The 19,591-nt window shown below is 42.6% G+C and overlaps 1 protein-coding gene across 3 annotated transcripts in view; it reads right to left on the bottom strand.

Annotated features, from left to right (window-relative positions):
• The window catches only part of BRIP1 (BRCA1 interacting helicase 1), a 161,515-nt gene that overhangs the window by 77,702 nt on the left and 64,222 nt on the right, over window positions 1–19,591 (bottom strand). For all 3 annotated transcript variants that reach the window (XM_058164111.1, XM_058164110.1, XM_058164112.1), the window contains 6 exons: window positions 15,950–16,149; window positions 14,305–14,437; window positions 9,817–9,962; window positions 9,538–9,703; window positions 4,943–5,083; window positions 3,909–4,070 (listed from right to left, as the gene is read on the bottom strand). In XM_058164111.1, the coding sequence (XP_058020094.1) occupies window positions 3,909–4,070; window positions 4,943–5,083; window positions 9,538–9,703; window positions 9,817–9,962; window positions 14,305–14,437; window positions 15,950–16,149 (948 nt within the window). The remainder of the gene's footprint in view (window positions 1–3,908; window positions 4,071–4,942; window positions 5,084–9,537; window positions 9,704–9,816; window positions 9,963–14,304; window positions 14,438–15,949; window positions 16,150–19,591) is intronic.

A 19,591-nucleotide genomic window follows, 5' to 3' on the forward strand; every position in this document is an offset into this window, starting at 1 on the left:
ATAACTGTCTGGTTCGGTTCTGCAACCCAACAAGAAAAACACAGACTTCAGAGGATAATTAGAACTGCAGAAAAAATAATTGCTACCAACCTGCCTTCCATTGAGGACCTGTATACTGCACGAATCAAGAAGAGGGACGTGAAAATATTTACAGACCCCTCGCATCCTGGACATAAACTGTTTCAACTCCTACCCTCAAAACGACGCTATAGAGCACTGCACACCAGAACAACTAGACACAAGAACAGTTTTTTCCCGAAGGCCATCACTCTGCTAAACAAATAATTCCCTCAACACTGTCAGACTATTTACTGAATCTGCACTACTATTAATCGTTTCATAGTTCCCATCACCAATCTCTTTCCACTTATGACTGTATGACTATAACTTGTTGCTGGCAATCCTTATGATTTATATTGATATATTGACCATCAATTGTGTTGTAAATGTTGTACCTTGATGAACGTATCTTTTCTTTTATGTACACTGAGAGCATATGCACCAAGACAAATTCCTTGTGTGTCCAATCACACTTGGCCAATAAAAAATTCTATTCTATTCTAAAAAAAAATTCTATTCTAGTCCTCGACTTACAACAATTGAGCCCAAAATTTCTGTTGCTAAGTGAAACGTTTGTTAAGTGAGTTCATGGCCTTTTTTTTTTTTTTTGACAGTTGTTAAGTGAGTCACTGCAATTTAGTTAGCAACACGGTTATGACGCGAACCTGCTTTCCCCATTGACTTGGCTTGTCAGAAGGTTTCAACAGGTGATCACATGACTGCCACCGTCATAAACACGAGTCAGTTGCCAAACACCTGAATTTTGACGACATGACCCTGGGGATGCTGCAATGGTCGCAAGTGTGAAAAAAGGGTCATAAGTCACTTTTTTCAGTGCTGTTGTAACTTCGAACGGTCATTAAATGAACTGTTTATCCAAGATTGAATAAACAGCAATTTCCTGATTGCTTATTTGTACTCTATGACTATCATGAAGTGTTGTACCTTACGATTCTTGATGAACTTGTCTTTTCTTTTATGTACACTGAGAGCATGTGCACCAAGACAAATTCCTTGTGTGCCCAATCACACTTGGCCAATAAAAGAATTCTGTTCTGTTCTGTTCTGTTGCAAATCGAGGACTATCTCTATTCCTAAACTTCTACAGAGGAATTATTGAGTCCGTCATTTGCACCTCTATAACTGTCTGGTTCGGTTCTGCAACCCAACAAGAAAAACACAGACTTCAGAGGATAATTAGAACTGCAGAAAAAATAATTGCTACCAACTTGCCTTCCATTGAGGACCTGTATACTGCACGAATCAAGAAGACGGCCGTGAAAATATTTGCAGATCACTCGCATCCTGGACATAAACTGTTTCAACTCCTACCCTCAAAACGACGCTATAGAGCACTGCACACCAGAACAACTAGACACAAGAACAGTTTTTTCCCGAAGGCCATCACTCTGCTAAACAAATAATTCCCTCAACACTGTCAAACTATTTACTGAATCTGCACTACTATTAATCGTTTCATAGTTCCCATCACCAATCTCTTTCCACTTATGACTGTATGACTATAACTTGTTGCTGGCAATCCTTATGATTTAGATTGATATATTGACCATCAATTGTGTTGTAAAGGTTTTACCTTGATGAACGTATCTTTTTTTTTATGTACACTGAGAGCATATGCACCAAGACAAATTCCTTGTGTGTCCAATCACACTTGGCCAATAAAAATTCTATTCTATTCTATTCTATTCTATTCTATTCTATTCTATTCTATTCTATTCTATTCTATTCTATTCTATTCTATAAAGGACAGAAAACTAAAAAGAATGACATTTTTTGTGGTGGAAGAGGAAAAAAAGAGAGAGGATGCAACAGGGTAACAACCGGACAGTTATAATCCTTACTGAAATGCAACATGCGGACAATACTTATGCTAAAACCAAGATGGAGAAAAATGTACGTTTTGGTTCCGCGGCAAGGAAAAAAAGAAAGTTCACCAATGGCCCAAGAACGCTTGGTAAGCTCTCTTTTCTCCAATTCCAGATTTAATTTAAAACAACCGAAGGGGGGTTTAATTCTCATGGTTTTTGTGGGCCTGCTTTCCCATGGCCCCAACCGATGCAGCTGGGATGAAAAATTGGTCCTTCACCATCTCCCTTGCACGTAATTTATTTTTTACAGAAATGCTTACGGGTAGTATACTTAACGCTCTGGCCCTTGTCCAAATCAACGTTCAAGGGGAAGAGTTGAAATTTCCCCAATAATAAAGAATGAATAATAATAATAATAATATCTCGGTGTTGGAGTCTATCGGTACCATGCAAAATTCCCATCGCAGAGTCCCTGAGATTTAAAATGATTTAAGACCACCACCCCCACCCAACTCTTGACTTGGGATAGGAGGCATATTGAATGAATCATGCCAAGATGCAGCCACCAGGCAGGATACATTTGTAAAGCAGACAGCTCGGCGACAGGCATCTTAATGACCCCTTATCTTAATCTTGTTTAAAAGAACCTTGGGTTTTTTTCTGAGTAATCTTTTCACTTTATAATATTCTCCTTTAACGGGGTATGTGTGCTTCTCCGGGTAGCTACCCATTGGAGTGAAATGTTTTTTTTTAATCACTCGCGTTAATTTATACCGCTGTGCCCGTCGGAAAGGCGTGCGAGACTTTGGGATCAGAGACGATTTTTTTAAAAAATGGTCACAGTTAAAGCTCACATCGATAAGCCGGCTTCAATCGAAAGACTGAATCAATCTTTGGATGGCAACGGATATACAAAAGGCCACCCTTGAAGGAGTAGTAAAAGTGAAGGGGATAAAATGGCAGATTTGGAGCAGCCCTCCCTGCCTTTTGGGGAAAAGAAAGGAAGTTAATGTATATATCCATTTAGCCATAGACAAACAGACCTTTAAGTTTTTCATGAATAAAGTAGGGTAGGATAGGGTAGGATAGGGTAGGATAGGATAGGATAGGATAGAATAGAATAGAATTTTTTATTGGCCAAGTGTGATTGGACACACAAGGAATTTGTCTTGGTGCATATGCTCTCAGAGTACATAAAAGAAAAGATACCTTCATCAAGGTACCCTGATGGCTCCTACCTTCATGATAGGAGCCATGGTGGTGCGGTGGTTAGAATGCAGTACTGCAGCCTATTTCTGCTGACTGCTAGCAGTTTGTCAGTTCGATTCTCACCGGCTCAAGGTTGACTCAGTCATCCATCTTTCCGAGGTCGATTAAATGAGGACCCAGAGGCCAGAGGCTGACTCTGTAAACTGCTTAGAGAGGGCTGTAAAGTCCTGTGAAGTGGTATATTGTTATAGGGCAGTGGAGTGGGGTGGGGTGGAGAGGAGAGGAGAGGAGAGGAGAGGAGAGGAGAGGAGAGGAGAGGAGAGGAGAGGAGAGGAGAGGAGAAGAGAAGAGAAGAGAAGAGAAGAGAAGAGAAGAGAAGAGAAGAGAAGAGAAGAGAAGAGAAGAGAAGTTTGAAGGGACCTTGAAGATCTTCTAGTCCAACCCCTTGCTCAGGCAGGAAACCCTATACCATTTCAGACAAATTGTTGTCCAATCTCTTCTTTAAAACTTCCATTGTTGGAGCATTTACAACTTCAATAGCTTGACCCCCTCTTCTTTGTGGAAGCCCCTTAGATATTGGAGTACTGCTATCATGTCACCCCTAGACCTTCTCTTCATTAAACTAGACACACTAAATTCCAGCAACCATTCTTCATATATTTTAGCCTCCAGTTCCCTAAATCATGTTTGTATAATGGTACCTTGATACTCACCGCTAATTGGTTCCGGGAGATGCAATGAGTTTGACAGAAACCAAAGAGTCATACAAAACAAACACACACCTCTATGGAAAAGAGTGGTGGGTTTTACCTTGTAAGAGGGCAAAAAGCACAAAACCCCACGTCGCACCGTCTGGCAAACTGAGAGCAGGAGCTCACCGACTTCATCTTGAAACTCAAAGGTTTCTGTGTGCTGAAAAGTTGCTCGTAACTGTCTGTGTTTTGGGCCGGCTCCAATGGTACCAACCCAGACCTGTTGGGATATTGAATTGGGCATTGGTAAGCAAGCTTCTTCAGGAATAAAATTTCCAAGATGAAAAAAACAACAAACAAAACAGGATTTAAAAGCAGATGATGCACCTCATCCAATAAAGTACAGATAGTCCTTGACTTACAACGAGTGGTGCTGTTGTGTCTGCGCCCCCCAAGCCGGGGGCCCTGCCAGAAAGTGACTTGGAAAGTGAGGGAGAAGGGCCATCAGGACTTACCTCGGGAGCACCAGCTTCCCTGGCTCAGCTCCAGGAACCAGAGGCAGGCCAGGTGGAGGAGATAACGAGGCCTCCGTCCCCTGACTCTTCCCCCCCCCCAGGCCACACCTCCAGACCCGGTTGATGGCAATCAGGCCTGGCTGGACCCTAGGTTTCGTAGGCAGGAGAGGCGGGAATAACAGAAGCAAGGGTGGGGCAGGCCTAGGAAGTGCTGAGTCATGCAGCCAAACCCCACAGGATATAAAAGCAGCAAGGGCTGCTATACCCCTTCGTGGCAAGCAGATCAACTGCTTAACTAGAGCTGAAGTACTGTTTGTTCCTGGTTGACTCATCGGCATCAAGAGAGATAACAGAGACACTTGGCAGACGCTCACTAGTTTGCTGCCAGAAGCTGATAGTTGCCAGCTAATTAAGTCATCGCTCGGACTGAGGCAAGGGAGACAGAACAGGTGCAGTAGCCTAGAGGTGGAGCTGAGAATATATCTGCTGCAAAAAAACTCCGCATTAGTGACAGGAAGGGCATTCAGCCAGTAAACACTTAGCTCCATTCAGTTGCCCAGACACTACCCCGCAAGGGATTATGGGGTCGTTACATATGGGACCAACGAGTCGGCTGCTGAAGGTAGGGGGAGCTTACCTGTGAATTTCTAATGATATGGTTCGCTTCAAGCTGAATGGAAAAGTTCACCCCAAGCTCGGACGAAAAGGAATCCATGGGAGAAAGTGTTCCTGAGGTTAAAACGATGGATCGGACCACGCTGCTTAAATTGGAAAAGGCCTACAGAGAATAAGAGAAAAACGTTTCAAGCTTTCATCCTAAAATTCCCAGAATGGGGCTATAGGGAGCCCTCAACTTACTACAGCTGAGAGCAGAATTTTCATTGTTAAACAAGACAGTCTGTCCTGAAAAAGGAGGCAATTGACCTTCTGGTTTTTTGTTTTGAAGACATTTCGCTTCTCATCCAAGAAGCTTCTTCAGCTCTGACTAGAATGGTGGGGAATGGAAGGATTTATACTCCCTGCAGAAAGCTGGTCATTTGCATCCTTTTTAGAGTCGCCCCGAAGCCACTTGGAGGCCCAAAAGTTCTTTTAAAAGAGGCAACAGGACTTTCCGGTTTTTCTTTTGAAGACGTTTTGCTTCTTCATCCAAGAAGCTTCTTAAGCTCTGACAGTCAGTTGAGGAAGCTTCTTCTTCTTTTTTTTTTATTAAAAAAGTTTTTACAAAAATTTTCACCCCCCCTTTCCCCCACTCCATCCCCTCCCCCTTCCCTCCAAAACCACCCTCCTCCCTCCCCGACTTCCCAGAACAAACACAAGGTATAGTTCAAAAGAAAAAACAATCATACGCTAAATTTTCCCTAACACAAATTATAATCCTCCCCTTCTTCTCAAACCCTAATTTCCCCCATACAAATCAGAGATAAATACATCCTAATTATTCAAAGGCAATCTGATATCTCTTAATCTGATATCTAGTTTGCATATATTCAATCCATTTTTTCCATTCAGTTAGATATTTTCTTGTGTAATGTCTTTCAAAAAGGCTGAGATTTTAGCCAGCTCAGCCAAATTAGCAACTTTCAATATCCATTCTTCTATTGTAGGTAACTCTTTTTTCTTCCAGTATTGTCCTATCAATAGCCTTGCCACTGTTGAAGCGAAACGTCTTCAGAAGAAAAAACAAGAAAGTCCAGTTGCCTCCTGAAAAAAAGTACTTTTGGGATAACCATGACCTGGATGACTGCGAATCTCTACAGACTTTAAGCAAGGCAGTTGTTAAGTGAATCACACCTAATTTGACAACTTATTTTGCCATGGCTGTTAAGCAAATCACTTGCATTTCTTTTTTTTTTATAAAAAAGTTTTATTTTTACATTCATATCCAACAACTCATCCAACGTAGTGTCATATGCAATTAGTTGGGCTTGCCCAGTCACCACCCCCTCCTTTTAACTCTCTTCCCTCTTCTACCTTCTTCTACTTTCCAGACCTTCCTCCCCTTCTCTTATCTACATCCTCTCCTCCCTCCACCCTATACCTTCCTTCTCCCTCTTCTACCCCTCTTCCTTCCTCTTCTCCCTCTTCTCCTCTTTCCTACCTCCTACTCTCTCCTCTTTTCTCCCTCCCCACCATTCTAAAATGGTAGCTGGACAGACCCGACCCTACATTAATTATATTTATACATCTTCAACAATCCCTGTACATTAACCATCACTCCATCCTCTACCTTCAACCCCCCCCCCCAATTCCCTTACCCCTTACCCCCCACTCCCCCCCCCCCGACTTCCCAGAACAAAATGCAGGGTTTTGATACCCTGATCCCATCACTTGCATTTCTTAAGTTAATACCGTGTTTCCCCGAAAGTAAGACCCGGTGTTATATTTTTTGGAACCCCGAAATAAGCGCTTGGCCTTATTTTCAGGGAGGTCTTATTATTTTGGGGCGTGTGGAGCAAGATGGGGCTCCTCTTGCCATCTTACCTGATTTCCAGCTCTGCGTTTAAATATTTTCGGGGAGGGCTTATTTTCGGGGGGGAGGCTTATTTTAGCGCATGTGCTCAAAAGCCCGATTGGGCTTATAATCAGGGGATGTCTTATTTTCGGGGGAAACAGAGTAATATAGGAGAAAAGTGGCTTGAGTGACTGGAACGCTGGGCAGGAGGTTAGCAAGCCCGCGTTTGAGACCCGAGAGCTGCTATGGGGCAGGGTTGACCTCCCGTCCGTTACTCCAGCTACTGCTGGGGACATGAAAGGAGTCCCCAAATGAATATCCCCAAAGCAACAGTGATGTCACTGGCTAACCCTTTCAACCCGGAAGCACCTCCGTGTGCAAAAAAACACCAAAAAAACCCCAAACAAACATGAAAAAAAAACCAGTTAATAATATGGTTACTCAGCAAATTTGGCTCCCCTCCATTAACTTTACTTGTTGGAAGCCAGCTGGGAAGGCTACCCTGGGATGCTCCAAGTGCCTGAATTTCGATCACGTGACCATGGAGATGGCTGCAACAGTCATGTGAAAGAGTCCCTTGTTTCAGTCCGTTTGTTACTTTGAATGGTCACTAAACAAATGGCTGTAAATTAAGGACTACATATAGGCAACTGCTGAATGGGGTTAAGGGTTTTGGGGAGATGGGAGGGAGCACCTGATTGGTGGGAGAGAGGTGGGTCTTTTTGCCATGTCCTCATCGATATAATAAGAAGAAGAAAAATAGAGGTGGAAGGGACCTTGGAGGTCTTCTAGTCCAACCCCCTGCTCAAGCAGGAGACCTTATACCATTTCATACAAGTGACTGTCCAGTCTCTTCTTAAAAACCTCCAGTGATGGAGAACCCACGACTTCTGGTGGCAAGCTGTTCCACTGGTGAACTGTCCTCACTGTCGGGAAGTTTCTCCTTAGGTCTAGGTCGCTTCTCTCCTTGAGTAGTTTCACAATTTTATAATTTCATAATAACAGAGTTGGAAGGGACCTTAGAGGTCTTCTAGTCCAACCCCCTGCCCAGGCAGGAAATCCCACACCATTTTAGATAAATGGTTATCCAACATTTTCTTAAAGATTTCCAGTGTTGGAGCATTCACAACTTCTGGAGGCAAGTTGTTTCACTGATTAATTATTCTAACTTGTCAAGAAATTTCTCCTTAGTTCTAATGTGCTTCTCTCCTTGATTAGTTTCTATCCATTGCTTCTTGTCCTGCCCTCAGGTGCTTTGGAGGATAGCCTGACTCCCTCTTCTTTGTGGCAACCCCTGAGATATTGGAACACAGCTATCATGTCTCCCCTAGTCCTTCTTTTTATTAAACTAGACATACCCAGTTCCTGCAACCGTTCTTCCTATGTTTTAGCCTTCAGTCCCCTAATCATCTTTGTTGCTCTTCTCTGCACTCTTTCTAGAGTCTCAACATCTTTTTTACATCGTGGTGACCAAAACGGAATGCAATATTCCAAGTGTGTCCTTAACGAGTCCTTATAAAGTGGTATTAACACTTCACGTGATCTTGATTCTATCCCTCTGCTTATGCAGCCCAGAACTGTGTTGGCTTTTTTGGCAGCTGCTGCACATGGCTGGCTTTTATTTAAATGGTTGTCCACTAGGACTCCAAAATCCCTCTCACAGTTACTACTATTGAGCAAGGTACCACATATACGGTACCTTTGTTTCCCTCCACTGTTTCTTCTCCTGCCTTCAGGTGCTTTGGAAAATAAATTGAACACCCCCCCCCCACCTCTTCTTTGGGGCAGTCCCTGAGATATTGAAAGACTGCTATCGTATTCTTTACTCTAGACTAGCCAAACCCAAATCCTGCAACCGTTCTTCATACATTTTAGTCTCCAAGCCATTGATCATCTTTTGAATCATCAATTTAAAAGATGAATTCAGTTCAATTCAAATAGTTGCCAAATGTCCAAATGTTGATCATGTGACCATGAGGATGCTGTAACAGTAGTAAGTGTGAAAAACAGTCATAAGTGGCATTTTTAGCACCGTTGGTCACTAAACAAATGGTTGTGTTCTGTCCTCCCTCGCCTCCGTCTGAGTGATGGCTTAATTAGCCGGCACTATCAGCTCTGGCAGCAGAATAGCCAGCGTCTGCCAAGATCCTCCGTTATCTTCCACGATGCTGGTGAGTCACTCAGAAACAAACTTCAGCTCTTAATCAGTGGATTTGCCTGTTACAAAGAGACACAGCAGCTCTCGTTGCCTTTTATATCCTGTGGGGTGTGGCTCCATGACTCAGCACTTCCTGGGCCTGCCCCACCCTTGCTTCTGTTGTTCCCTCCTCTCCTGCCTACGAAACCTAGGGTTCAACCAAGCCTGATTGCCATCAGCTGGGTCTGCAGGCGTGGCCTGGGGGGGGGAAAGAGTCAGGGGACGGAGGCCTCGTTATTTCTTCCACCTGGCCTGCTTCTGGCCTGCTTCCGGTGCTCCCGAGGTAAGTCCTGACAGCCCTTCCCTCTTACTGTCCAAGTCACTTTCTGGCAGCAGGCCCGGCTCCAAGTCACTTTCTGGCAGCAGGCCCGGCTCGGACGAGGGGGGGGGGGGCAGGCAGACACAACAGGTTGTATGTCAAGGACTAGCTCTATTCTTGTCTGATATTATGCTAGCAAAGACTAGCATGGCCCTTGTCTTCCATTCCGCCAATCCAGAAGTATTCGAAGCCAAGGGTTACTACCGGGTTTGTTTCGTTTGTCTCTAAAAGCACAGATGTTATCATCACATCTAACTGGCTTACCACAGCTGGATTCAAGCACCAGAAGTTGAGGCTGTTTACGGCTATTTTGTGTCGCACTTTTTTCCGGGAACGGGCCAAGAAACCGTTCATATCCAGAGTGTCAGGTGGATTTTCATTCATCCAGGTGAAGGTTTGCTGCAGGGCGATTCGGTAATCGTCAGCGAACCTAAGGAGAAGCAAACTGAAAATGTAGTCCAATCCCCGAAATATCTGTGATTATGAGGATTGCAATTGGTACACTGGAGGAAAAAAAAGAATGGCGGTGAGAGCTTTACTGACCTGTAGTTTTCTTTGAACAGATACTGGATGACCATGAATAGACCTTTTAGGATAACCTGAGTTGAAGGACTTACAACTGGGACGGAAAGCGGCTTTTCTAACCCAGAGAACTTTTCTTCCTTTTCGAGCACAGCTTGAAGGTGTTTCTAGAAAAGAGCAAAACAGTTGCCACCATGAAGAGGGAATCAACCTATTCTCCAAAGCACCAGAAGGCAGAACAAGAAGCAACGGATAGAAACTAATAAAGAAGAGAAGCATCCTAGAACTAAGGAGAAGTTTCCTGACTGTTAAAACAATTAGTCGGTGGAACTACTTGCCTCTAGAAGTTGTGGGTGCTCCTACACTGGACAGGGAGGGGGTTAGACTACTGTGTTTCCCTGAAAATAAGACCGTCTTATATTTTTTTTGAAGCCCGAAAGAAGCGCTTGGCCTTATTTTTGGGGAGGTCTTATTATTTTGGGGCACGTGGAGCAAGATGGGGCTCTTCTTGCTGCCTCACCTGATTTCCAGCTCTGCGTTTAAATATTTTCGGGGAGGGCTTATTTTCAGGAGGAGGCTTATTTTAGCGCATGTTCTCAAAAGCCCGAAAGGCTTATTATCAGGAGATGTCTTATTTTCAGAGAAATAGGGTAAAAGCCCTCCAAGGTACCTTCCAACTCTGTTTATTCTATTCTATTCTATTCTATTCTATTTAAATAAATAAATTTATATTAAATTTATTTATTTAAATAATATATTAAATTATATTATTTAATATATTAAATTATTATTATATTAATATTATATTAATTAATATATTATATATTTTTTTTTTTTTTTTTTTTTTGTTTACATTTATACCCCGCCCTTCTCCGAAGACTCAGGGCGGCTTATATTATATTAAATAAATATAATATTATATTAAATAAATAAATCTATTTAAATAAATAAATAAATTCTATTTAAATAAATAAATTAAATAAATAAATTAAAAATAAATAAAGGGCCTTTGGTGGCTCAACAGACTAAGACAGTCTGTTATTAACAGCAGCTGCCTGCAATTACTGCAGGTTCAAGTCCCACCAGGCCCAAGGTTGACTCAGCCTTCCATCCTTTATAAGGTAGGTAAAATGAGGACCCAGATTGTTGGGGGCAATAAAAGTTGACTTTGTGTATAATATACAAATGGATGAAGACTATTGCTTAACACAATGTAAGCCGCCCTGAGTCTTTGGAGAAGGGCGGGATATAAATTCAAATAATAATAATAATAATAATAATAAATATTCTATTCTATTCCATTCCATTCCATTCCATTCCATTCCATTCTATATAACTATTCTATTCTATTTTATTTTATTCTATTCTACTCCATTCCATTCCATATATTCTGTTCTATTCTATTTTATTCCATTCCATTCCATATAACTATTCTATTCTATTCCATTCCATATAACTATTCTATTCTATTCCATTCCATTCCATTCCATTCCATATAACTATTCTATTCTATTCTATTCCATTCCATATTATTCTATTCTATTTTATTCTATTCTACTCCATTCCATTCCATATAACTATTCTATTCTATTCTATTCTATTTTATTCTATTCCATTCCATTCCATTCCATATAACTATTCTATTCTATTCAATTCTATTCTACTCCATTCCATTCCAAATAAATATTCTATTCTATTCTATTCTATTCTACTCCATTCCATTCCATATAACTATTCTATTCTATTCTATTCTATTCTATTCCATTCCATATAACTATTCTATTCTATTCTATTCTATTCTATTCTACTCCATTCCATTCCATTCCATATTATTCTATTCTATTCTATTTTATTCTATTCTACTCCATTCCATTCCATATAACTATTCTATTCTATTCTATTTTATTCCATTCCATTCCATTCCATATAACTATTCTATTCTATTCTACTCCATTCCATTCCAAATAAATATTCTATTCTATTCTATTCTATTCCATTCCATTCCATTCCATTCCATATAACTATTCTATTCTATTTTATTTTATTCTATTCTACTCTATTGCATTCCAAATAAATATTCTATTCTATTCTATTCTATTCTATTCTATTCTATTCTATTCTATTCTATTCCATTCCATATAACTATTTTATTCTATTCTATTCTATTCCATTCCATATAACTATTCTATTCTATTTTATTCTATTCTACTCCATTCCATTCCAAATAAATAAATATTCTATTCTATTCTATTCTATTCTATTCTATTCTATTCTATTCTATTCTATTCTATTCTATTCCATATAACTATTCTATTCTGTTCTATTCTACTCCATTCCATTCCAAATAAATATTCCATTCCATTCCATTCCATTCCATTCCATTCCATTCTATTCTATTCTATTCTATTCTATTCTATTCTTGCTGTTTTCTATCCTATCCTATCCTATCCTATCCTATCCTATCCTATCCTATCCTATCCTATCCTATCCTATCCTATCCTATCCCTTCCTTTTCTAAGTTAAACAGGGTCTTTAAAGAACCCACATATTTATTCCATGGGGATGGGAGTTCTGTTTCCACTGTATTCAAAATAACAAGAATCGCACAATTGTGCATTACGAAACAAAGTGTTTTGGCCACCAACACCAACAGGGCTGGTTGCTAGTATATCAGCAGAGAGTAACCCCATCCCCTTCTAGCAATGATGTCGCCTAGTTGGTAATGAAACATCTGCAGGAAAACAATCCAGCTCAAAGAGCATCAAGGACCCCACAGTTCAACCCTACAATTAGGAGACTCCAATTCAAGTCCATCTTAGCCATGAACGTTAGCTGGGTGATTTTGGCCAGCATCTCTCTCTCTCTCTGTCTCTCTGTCTCTGTCTGTCTCCTGTCTCTCTCTCTGTCTCTGTCTCTCTCTCTGTCTCTGTCTCTGTCTCCTGTCTCTCTCTCTGTCTCTGTCTCCTGTCTCTCTCTCTCTCTGTCTCCTGTCTGTCTCCTGTCTCTTTCTCTGTCTCTCTCTCTCTCTGTCTCCTGTCTGTCTCCTGTCTCTGTCTCTCTCTCTCTGTCTCCTGTCTCTCTCTCTGTCTCTGTCTCCTGTCTCTCTCTCTCTCTGTCTCCTGTCTCTTTCTCTGTCTCTGTCTCTCTCTCTCTCTCTGTCTCCTGTCTGTCTCCTGTCTCTGTCTCTCTCTCTGTCTCCTGTCTCTGTCTCTCTCTGTCTGTCTCCTGTCTCTCTCTCTCTCTCTCTGTCTCCTGTCTCCTGTCTCTCTGTCGCTTTCTGTCTCCTGTCTCTCTCTCTGTCTGTCTGTCTCCTGTCTCTGTCTCTGTCTCTCTGTCTCCTGTCTCTGTCTGTCTGTCTCTCTCTCTCTGTCTCCTGTCTCTCTCTCTGTCTCTCTCTCTCTGTCTGTCTGTCTCCTGTCTCTCTCTGTCTCTGTCTCTCTCTGTCTCCTGTCTCCTGTCTCTCTCTCTGTCTGTCTGTCTCCTGTCTCTGTCTCTCTGTCTCCTGTCTGTCTCTGTCTGTCTCTCTCTCTCTGTCTCCTGTCTCTCTCTCTCTCTGTCTGTCTCCTGTCTCTCTCTCTCTGTGTCTGTCTCCTGTCTCTCTCTCTGTCTCTGTCTGTCTGTCTGTCTCCTGTCTCTCTCTCTGTCTCCTCTCTCTCTCTCTCTCTCTCTCTCTGTCTCTCTGTCTGTCTGTCTGTCTCCTGTCTCTGTCTCTCTGTCTCTCTCTGTCTCCTGTCTCTCTCTCTCTCTGTGTCTCTGTCTCTGTCTCTCTGTCTCTGTCTCTCTCTCTCTCTCAGCCCAATTCACCTCACAGGATTGTTGTTTTGGGGGAAAAAGAAGGAGGAAAGAGTATTAGATATGTTCATTGCCTTGAATTATTTGTAAAAAAACAACAACGGTGAGATACAAAGAAATAAGATAAATAAACAAAATAAACCCTGAGCTACAAATATTCACTTCTATTAGTATTTAACTAATGAATCAATTATTGGGTGACCACTGAGCAAAATCCAAACAACGTAAGAACATTGGGTAAGTTTGTTTTAGCCAGATGATACAGGTAGTCCTCCAACAACTGAGCCCCAAATTTCTGTTGTTAAGTGAGACATTTGTTAAGTAAGTTTTCTTTTCTTGCCACAGCTAAGTGAATCACTGCAGCTGATAAGTTAATAACCTGGTTGCTAAGCGAATCAGGCTTCCCCGTTGACTTTGCTTGTCAGAAGGTCGCAAAATGGGATCACATGACCCTGGGACACAGCAACCGTCATAAGTACATGCCGGTGGCCAAGCGTCTGAACTTTGATGACGTGATCGTGGGGATGCTGCAAAGGTTGTAACTATGAAACACGTTAATGTCACATTTTTCAGTGCTGTTCTAACTTCGAATGGTCACTAAGCAAACCGTTGTAAGCCAAGGACTACCCATGTGATATTTTTACCGTTGAGTTCCAAACGGCTTTGGAGATGGCATCATCATCACACTGATTTTCAAGTATGGTTAAAAATTCCTACCTGTAAAATGGGAAACGTAGCATCCGTTATTCCCAGTTCATGGAAAATGGTCACCATCTGACTTCCGCTCCAGACTTTACTTGAGGTCTCGTAACCGCTTTGGATCAGCTGACCGCAGGCGTCCCTTAACCAACTGCAAAACCACAGGAAATAATTTGTGTTTATTTTTGTTAACAGCGGACCTTTATTGGTCCTCCCACTTATGGCCGCCGCAGCCTAAAAATGGTCATGTGATCAAAATGAATGCGGCTGCGCGGGGGATAGAGGGAGCGTCTCGGAGCTTCCATATAACACCTCTCCTACGCAAGCTGCACTGGTTGCTGGTGGTCTTCCGCGTGCAATTCAAGGTGTTGATGATCACCTTTAAAGCGCTCCATGGCATAGGACCAGGTTACTTACGGGACCGCCTACTGCCGCCAATAGCCTCCCATCGACCTGTGCGCTCCCACAGGGAGGGTCTCCTCGGGGTGCCGTCAGCTAAACAATGTCGGCTGGCGGGCCCCCGGGGGAGGGCCTTCTCTGTGGGGGCACCTACCCTATGGAACGAACTGCCTCTGGGGCTACGCCTTCTTCCCGACCTCCGGGCCTTTAAGCGCGAGCTCAAGACTTTTTTGTTTCAACGAGCAGGGTTGGCCTAAGAGTAATTTTTTAATTGAGTGGTTTTATTTCTTGTTATTTTAATATTCGGCCTTATGGTTTCAGATTTTTAAATTTCAAATATTGTGTTTTAATTTTTGTATATGTCTTTTGAACTTGGCTGTAAACCGCCCTGAGTTGTTGTGTCTTGCCCGCCCTCAGAGCAGCCGGGGCCTTCTTACCTGCTCCCGAACACTGAGGAATGTATGCCTCCCGGCCCAAGTCCTGGCTCCATGCCCACACAAACTGCAGAAGAAGGAGAATCTCCCGGCCCCAGCCCTGACTCCATGCCCAGGCAAACGGAGCAGCTAGACCCCTCCCCCTCCTCCACAGCATGTGAGCCTGAGGAAAGTTTACTCCCAACAACAGCTGATTGGAGTGACCCTCGCATCAGAAGATTGGATAGGCGGAGGCAACAGAAGGGAGGGAGGGGCAGGCCTTAATGAGTGCTGAGTCATGGAGCCACACCCCATGGCCTATATAAAGGATCTGCTTTCTGGCAGTCTCTGAGTCAGGCAAAGTCGAACTTATCTTGCTGAAGTCACTTACTGGTCTCCTGCCTGCTCTGAGGACTTTGCTAGGACTTTGGGCAGAGCTGCAGAGGCAAGCCTGATTCGGATTTCCCTGACCCGGCCGTCAGCAGAGGAGTGGGACACGACAAGGGCGGTATAGAAATGTAAATAATAAATAAATAAAAAAATAAAATATGGACGCTTGGCAACTGGCGTGTATTTACTGGCCGGATGCCCTTTGTGTCACCAATGTAGAGTTATATTCAGCAGATATATTCTCATCGTGCCCAGAGAGAAAAATATCAGCCTAAAGTTGGGACTAGAACTCACAATTTCCTGGCTATTGGCCAAAAGTCACCCAGCCAGCTTTCATACCTAAGGCTACTTGAACTCATTTATTTACTAAATAAATTTAGATGACCACCAAGTAGCACAATCATTTCTGCCTCAAAGTCCAGAACTCATTTTCACTACGCTGCTTGGTGGTCTTCTCTTACTTTGTCAGACTGTAGCACACAGCCCGCAAGGGCTGGTGGTCCTTTGGTCTAATGTGGTTGTTCACCATGGCGTCCAGTTCCTCTCGAGCCAACCTGAGCTGTTCTTCCGTCACGCTGTAGCTGGCTGACTCTCGCGCACAGTCTTCGATATTATGAGCCTCGTCTAAAATCAGCACCTGGTCTTTCAACTCGATTTCCATCTGCAAAGATTGAGATGGATCAGCTTATCAGTTAAGCCAAAGCAGCTCCCTCCTCCACATGCCTTGTTTTTATTTGTTGACATTTTAAATAAAACTGCCGTCGTTGGCCTTGTTATAATTCCATGTTGCGGTTCCAATATTACAGTACTTAATTTAGCACTGATGATGAAAGGAAATGTCCGTAAGAAAAACAACCAAGCACAGAGATAACCCAGGACCCCAAAATCTTCCTCTTTGTCGTCTCCACAAATCCTTCCCCCTTGTAGCACTGATGATATTTGCGGTGGTCTCTCATGAAGCAATGAGCCAGAAGCAAAGTTTTCGTTGGGATGAGAGCCCAGAGCAGAATCTAAGCCTCTCCTTTTATTAGGATTCTTACAGGAAAAACATTTGCATAAAAGACAATAACATCAGAAGGCACACACATCAAAAAGAGTCTATCAGAAAGCAATACATCAAACAAAATCTTGTATATCGATCATGTAGCAAAACATAGCAATACATTCTGTGACATCCTAACCTTGCATACCAATTGATCTTCACATAAAGGGATTCCTTAGATCTTTGTAAGAAAGATCTTATCAAGTAGATAAAAAAATTAGTAAAAAATGTTGGAGATGTGAGATGGAATTGGGGACTTATGAACATATGTGGTATAAATGTGATAAGGTTAAAAAGTTTTGGCAACAATTGGAGAAAATGATATTTGAAATGATGGGGAAAGTAATAATATTGCGAGTGGAAACTATATTATTGTTGGTAATTAAGGAAATAGAATTAACAAAATATGAAAAAGAATTGATTAGAATTATGATTATAATAGGTAGAATTATAATAGCTAGATATTGGAAATTAGATGTGATTTTTAGAATAGAAGAGTGGAATTCTGAAATGTGGAAATTAGCCTTAAATGATAAACTGACATGTGATATTAAAATTAGAAGTGGTGTGTATAAAGAAGATATTTTCTGGAAGACTTGGAAACCATTTGTGGACTATGCGCTTGGAAAATTGGACGCTTCAGTACCTGTACCTCGAGAACGTGGATTTTGGCAATCATGAGGATATATCCGAAGACCCAAATCTTCCTTTTATGTATAGCACAAGGGTGTAATAATGTATTTTCTTTTTTGTTTGTTGAAAAAAATTTAAAAATAAAAATAATAATTAAAAAAAAAAAAAGATCTTATCAAGTAAAGGAAAAGGGATGTAAAACTGTAAATGCATCTTCACACCATAGAGGTAAATATCCTGCTCCTCTGATGTGACTTTAACATCAAAGAAGTTTCTATCTATGTGATTCAACTAGCTGGGGGATTCCCACGCTAATCTAGCACATAGGCGATCTCTCAGATGGAATCCGTATGGCTATATTGCAACAGATATTACCTAGTTGAGAAATGAAATATCTGCAAGAAAACAAGCAAACTCAGAGAGCACCAAGGACCCCACAGTCGTCCTCCTTCCGCTTCTCTCCACAAACCCCTCTCCCTTCTAGCACTGATGATGTTACCTAGTTGGGAAATGAAATGTCTGCAAGAAACAACCAAGCTCAGAGAGCACCAAGGACCACTCCCCACATTACTTAATTTACTTTACTTTTCCTATTAAAAAAAAACACCACGTTTTTCCATAAGTTTAACAGCAGTAACTCAGTCACTTTCCCCCCCCCCAACCTCTCTCATGAAAAGTTTTTCAAATTCAAAAGCTTGCACCGAATTGGTAAGTTACTACCCTGGACATAATATTCCCCTGTGGCTTCCAAAAACTGGACCCAAGTATGCTATGGAAGGACATTTATTACAAGAAAGACATTGCTGATAGAAAAAAATTGTTTGTCTTGCTGCAGAGTAAGATTTTATATACATGCACGTTAGATGCTTTTAAAGTGCAGAACAATTTTTTGGTTATTCGCTGCTGCTTACAGTGTGACACCAATTGTTGTGCCTCGCTCGCTCCCCCCGCCGCAGCCGGGCCCCTCTTATCTCCTGCCGGATGCTGATAGTTCAGAAAAATGTCCTGGCATGCCTCCAGGCCCCAGCCCTGGCACCATGCCCGGACAGGCCGAGCAAGACAAAGGGCCTGACGTGCCTTCAGCCCCCAGTCCTGGCACCATGCCCAGGCAAACGGAGCAACTAAACCCCTCCCCCACAGCATGTGAGCCTGAAGAATATGAAGCCAGATTACCAACAGCTGGAGGCTGGAGAGATCCTCGCTTCCGGAGAATTGAGAGGCGACGTCAGCAAAAGGAAGGGAGGGGCAGGCCTGGATAAGTGCTGAGTCATGGAGCCACACCCCATGGCCTATATAAAGGATCTGCTTTCTGGCATTCTCTGAGTCAGGCAAAGTCTAACTTGGATTGCTGAAGTCACTTCCTGGTCTCCTGCCTGCCTTGAGAACTCTGATAGGACTTTGGCAGAGCTGCAGAGGCACGCTTGATACGGACTTCCCCGACCCGGCCGTCAGTGAAGGAGTGGGACACGACACCAATACAGGCAGTCCTCAACTTACAGCCATTCATTCAGTGACCGGTCAAAGTTACCACAGCACTGAAAAAATATGACTTGCAACCAGTCCTCACACTTACAACCAATGCAGTGTTCTGAGTCACATGAAAAAAAAATTGCTTGCTTAGCAGCCAACCTGTACAGGTAGTCCTTGACTTACAATAATTCATTTAGTGGCCGTTCATATTTACAACTGCCCTGAAAAAAGGGACTTGTGGCCATTTTTCACACTTATGACCAGCATCCTCATGGTCACATGAATTACATTCAGATGCTTGACAACTGACTCATATTTATGACGGTTGAGGTGTCCTGGGATCATGTAATCACCTTTTGCGATCTTCTGACTAGCAAAGTCAACGGGGGAACCAGATTCACTTAACAACCGTCTTACTAATTGAACAACTGCAGTGATTCACAATTGATCAATCCGGAGCTCTGTTATCGGCTGCAGAGGCCTTTAGGAAAGCTTTGCCAGCTGCAGAAGAAATGGATCGGCAAGGCAGGTGTGCGAGGCTTGGCTGCAACTGTCCGAATGTATTCAGGGCAGCTCCACACAGACAAATCCCCACCCTAGCTTAATTTTTACCCATGCACCCTGGAGTGGGCAGTGTCAGGGTTCCAAGTAACACCCCCAACGAAAGAAAATTCCGAGGCTTGAGTTTCCTCAAAGCTCCATTTTATGAGAGATGTCATATTGGTACATCTGGGAAAACCTGAATCTGAAAGCTTCCGGGTTTTCCCCACTCAAAAGAAAGTCCAAGTCCCTTCCCCTGCACCCACATGTCCATCACATGGCCCAACCAATCCACCATCCCAACTGGCGATGCCTCCCAGTCACACACCTCCAGGTGCAGGGCAGAGTGGCCTTGACTCTCGGAGAAAGGAATGTTATTTTGACTACATATCTCCCCAGCTCCATGCAATCCCCCCTG

The sequence above is a fragment of the Ahaetulla prasina genome, chromosome 1 (assembly GCF_028640845.1).
Source record: "Ahaetulla prasina isolate Xishuangbanna chromosome 1, ASM2864084v1, whole genome shotgun sequence".
Lineage (NCBI taxonomy): Eukaryota > Metazoa > Chordata > Lepidosauria > Squamata > Colubridae > Ahaetulla > Ahaetulla prasina.